Genomic DNA, 3,529 nt, shown 5'->3' on the forward strand with positions numbered 1-3,529 from the left:
TAATGTACGGTGTAATGTACGGTGTAATGTACGCTGTACTGTATGGTGTCATGTATGCTGTAATGTACGGTGTAATGTATGCTGTAATGTACGCTGTACTGTACGCTGTCATGTATGCAGTAATGTACGCTGTAATGTATGGGGTCATGTATGCTGTAATGTACGGTGTAATGTACGCTGTACTGTATGGTGTCATGTACGCTGTAATGTATGGTGTCATGTATGCTGTAATGTATGGTGTCATGTATGCTGTAATGTATGGTGTAACGTATGCTGTAATGTACGGTGTCATCTATGGTGTCATGTACGCTGTAATGTATGGTGTAATGTACGGTGTAATGTATGCTGTAATGTACGGTGTCATGCATACATTACTGCATACATTACAGCATACACTACACCATACATTACAGCATACATGGCAGCATACGTGACACCATACATTACAGCATACATTACACCGTACATTACACCATACATTACAGCATACATTACACCGTACATTACAGCATACATTACAGCGTACATGACACCATAGATTGTGGACATGTTAATCTATAATACTACATTCCGGTTTCAATATCAACATTAACCAAACTTGTGGACATGACGTTCTCACTCTTCGATCAGGCTCTTATTTTGTTATCAGGCTGTTATTTTTGATCAGGCTATTGTTTTTTGATCAGGCTGTTGTTTTTCGATCAGGCTGTTGTTTTGTTATCAGGCTGTTATTTTTTGATCAGGCTATTGTTTTTTGATCAGGCTGTTGTTTTTTGATCAGGCTATTGTTTTTCGATCAGGCTGTTGTTTTGTTATCAGGCTGTTGTTTTTCGATCAGGCTGTTATTTTTTGATCAGGCTATTGTTTTTTGATCAGGATGTTGTTTTTTGATCAGGGTGTTATTTTTGATCAGGCTGTTGTTTTTGATCAGGCTGTTATTTTTTGATCAGGTTAATGTTTTTTGATCAGGCTATTGTTTTTCAGTTTCAGAAGATTGTATTGTTAACTATAATCTTTATATCTGGAGACGTTTATTGTTTATTCAAATATTTCTTAATAACATCATTCTTATTGGACGTGGAAACTCATTATATCACGAACTTTTGATGTTATTAAATTATTGTACTAAGCTAGTAAAATTAATGTTTATTTTATATGCAAAATGTACGAAACTCCTAATTATATTAATCTTATGTTAAATCGGAATAAAGCTGTCATAGTGGAAATATATACCCCTAAACATTTTTATGACATGTCTCACATTTAAAGCCCCCCTCCAGTGGCTCAGCGGTAAATCTGCAGGCTTACGACGCCAAAAATCGGGTTTCGATACCCGTGTCGAGCAGTGTACAGATAGCCCACTGTGTAGCTTTGCGCTTAACAACAGCCAAACCAAATAATTTTACATTTAAGAATCTATTTTTTTTTTTAAATTTCAAACCATATATCTATAAGTGGTGGTATGTTTTAGTGTTCTAAAGTAAATCTTGTATTTACTATTTAGATAATCCAAAACTATTGTTTCTGGGTCTAGTAACACTGATTTTTTAAAATGGTTTAATAAGTTCCGAGAACAATCGGATTACGTGTTTTGCAAGGTTCATTGAAACCCACGCGGTTTCCTTACCATGGGGTTTTCACTTTCACACGTTTTCTAACGAAGATAACGAGGATTTACAATAGCATCATTCAGAGTAGGAGATCGGGGACTTGCTTGAAACACGTGAACCGTGGCTTTCATGCGTACTGAACACGTGTTAGTCTGTAGGTAGAAACTGTATATGAAGGACTGCTTCTCGTCGCCAACCATTTCAAATAACCATACGTACATGTGATTAGCTTCAGTGAAGAACACTGTAGCAAGACTCTCCAGATTTTCACATGTTTAGTATGGTTTTCTTAATCTTGTAGATATACCTTTTGAAACTATCACATAACGATATATCTAGCATTTCCATAAAGATAAAAGTGATCGTTTCCATAGCGACACATCTAGTAGTTTCTATAGAGATATAATTGATCGTTTCCATAACAACCCAAGTTTCTTAAAACTTGTTTATTGTGCCGAATATATATATAGTATAATACTTATGATTACAAAGTTTCACCAGGTTAAATTGGGTACAACTACGAGGAGTATTATCTAGATCAGGATTCCAGGTTAACCTGGTGAAACATTGTAACCATAAATATTATACCCAGTATATCCGACAAATTTGAAGTTTTACGTAAGAGGGAACTTCCTTGAATTATTTAGTTACACTATCCTGTTTGTGAAATTTCTAAATAACTAAAACATTAGTCTATGTAATGAAATGAATGTTTAGGTCTTCGCATTCGTTAGTATGTTTGTTCTGGCACAGATCAAATAAAAGATGACATTAATAGTAAATGTAATTGTTATGTCAAAAACTATTACACCATACATTAAAGCATGCATTACACCATGCATTACAGCGTACATTACAACATACATTACAGCATACATGACACCATACATTACAGCATACATTACACCATACATTACACCATACATTACAGCATACATCACAGCGTACATCACAGCATACATTACACCATACATGACACCATACATTACAGCGTACATTACAGCATACGTTACACCATACATTACAGCGTACATTACAGCATACGTTACAGCATACATTACACTATACATTACACCATACATGACACCATACATTACACCATGCATTACATCATGCATTACAGCGTACATTACAACATACATTACAGCATACATCACAGCGTACATTACAGCATACAGGACACCATACATGACACCATACATTACACCATACATTACAGCATACATCACAGCGTACATCACAGCATACATTACACCATACAGGACACCATACATGACACCATACATTACAGCGTACATTACAGCATACGTTACACCATACATTACAGCGTACATTACAGCATACGTTACATCATACATTACAGCATACGTTACACTATACATTACACCATACATGACACCATACATTACAGCGTACATTACAGCACACATTACACCATACATTACAGCGTACATTACATCATACATTACACCATACATTACAGCATTCATGACACCGTATATTACAACATACATGACACCATACATTACAGCGTACATTACACCACACATTACACCATACATTACCGCATACATTACACCATACATTACAGCAAACATGACACCATACATTACACCATACACTACAGCGTACATTACACCACACATTACAGCATACACTACACCATACATTACAGCAAACATGACACCATACATTACACCATACACTACAGCGTACATTACACCACACATTACAGCATACACTACACCATACATTACTGCATACATGACACCATACATTACACCATACACTACAGCGTACATTACACCACACATTACAGCATACACTACACCATACATTACTGCATACATTACAGCATACACTACACCATACATTACGTTTGGTTAATGTTGATATTGAAACCGGAATGTAGAATTATA

The 3,529-nt window shown here is 35.6% G+C and overlaps 1 protein-coding gene across 1 annotated transcript; it reads left to right on the top strand.

Moving 5' to 3' along the window:
• Nucleotides 1-14: 14 nt before the first annotated feature.
• Nucleotides 15-434, top strand: LOC106476225 (keratin-associated protein 21-1-like). The gene has a single exon (XM_013936891.1). The coding sequence runs from the start codon at nt 15-17 to the stop codon at nt 432-434; it is 420 nt and encodes a 139-aa protein (XP_013792345.1).
• Nucleotides 435-3,529: the final 3,095 nt, after the last annotated feature.

Source organism: Limulus polyphemus, unplaced genomic scaffold, assembly GCF_000517525.1.
Source record: "Limulus polyphemus unplaced genomic scaffold, Limulus_polyphemus-2.1.2 Scaffold10089, whole genome shotgun sequence".
In the NCBI taxonomy this organism is placed as follows: domain Eukaryota; kingdom Metazoa; phylum Arthropoda; class Merostomata; order Xiphosura; family Limulidae; genus Limulus; species Limulus polyphemus.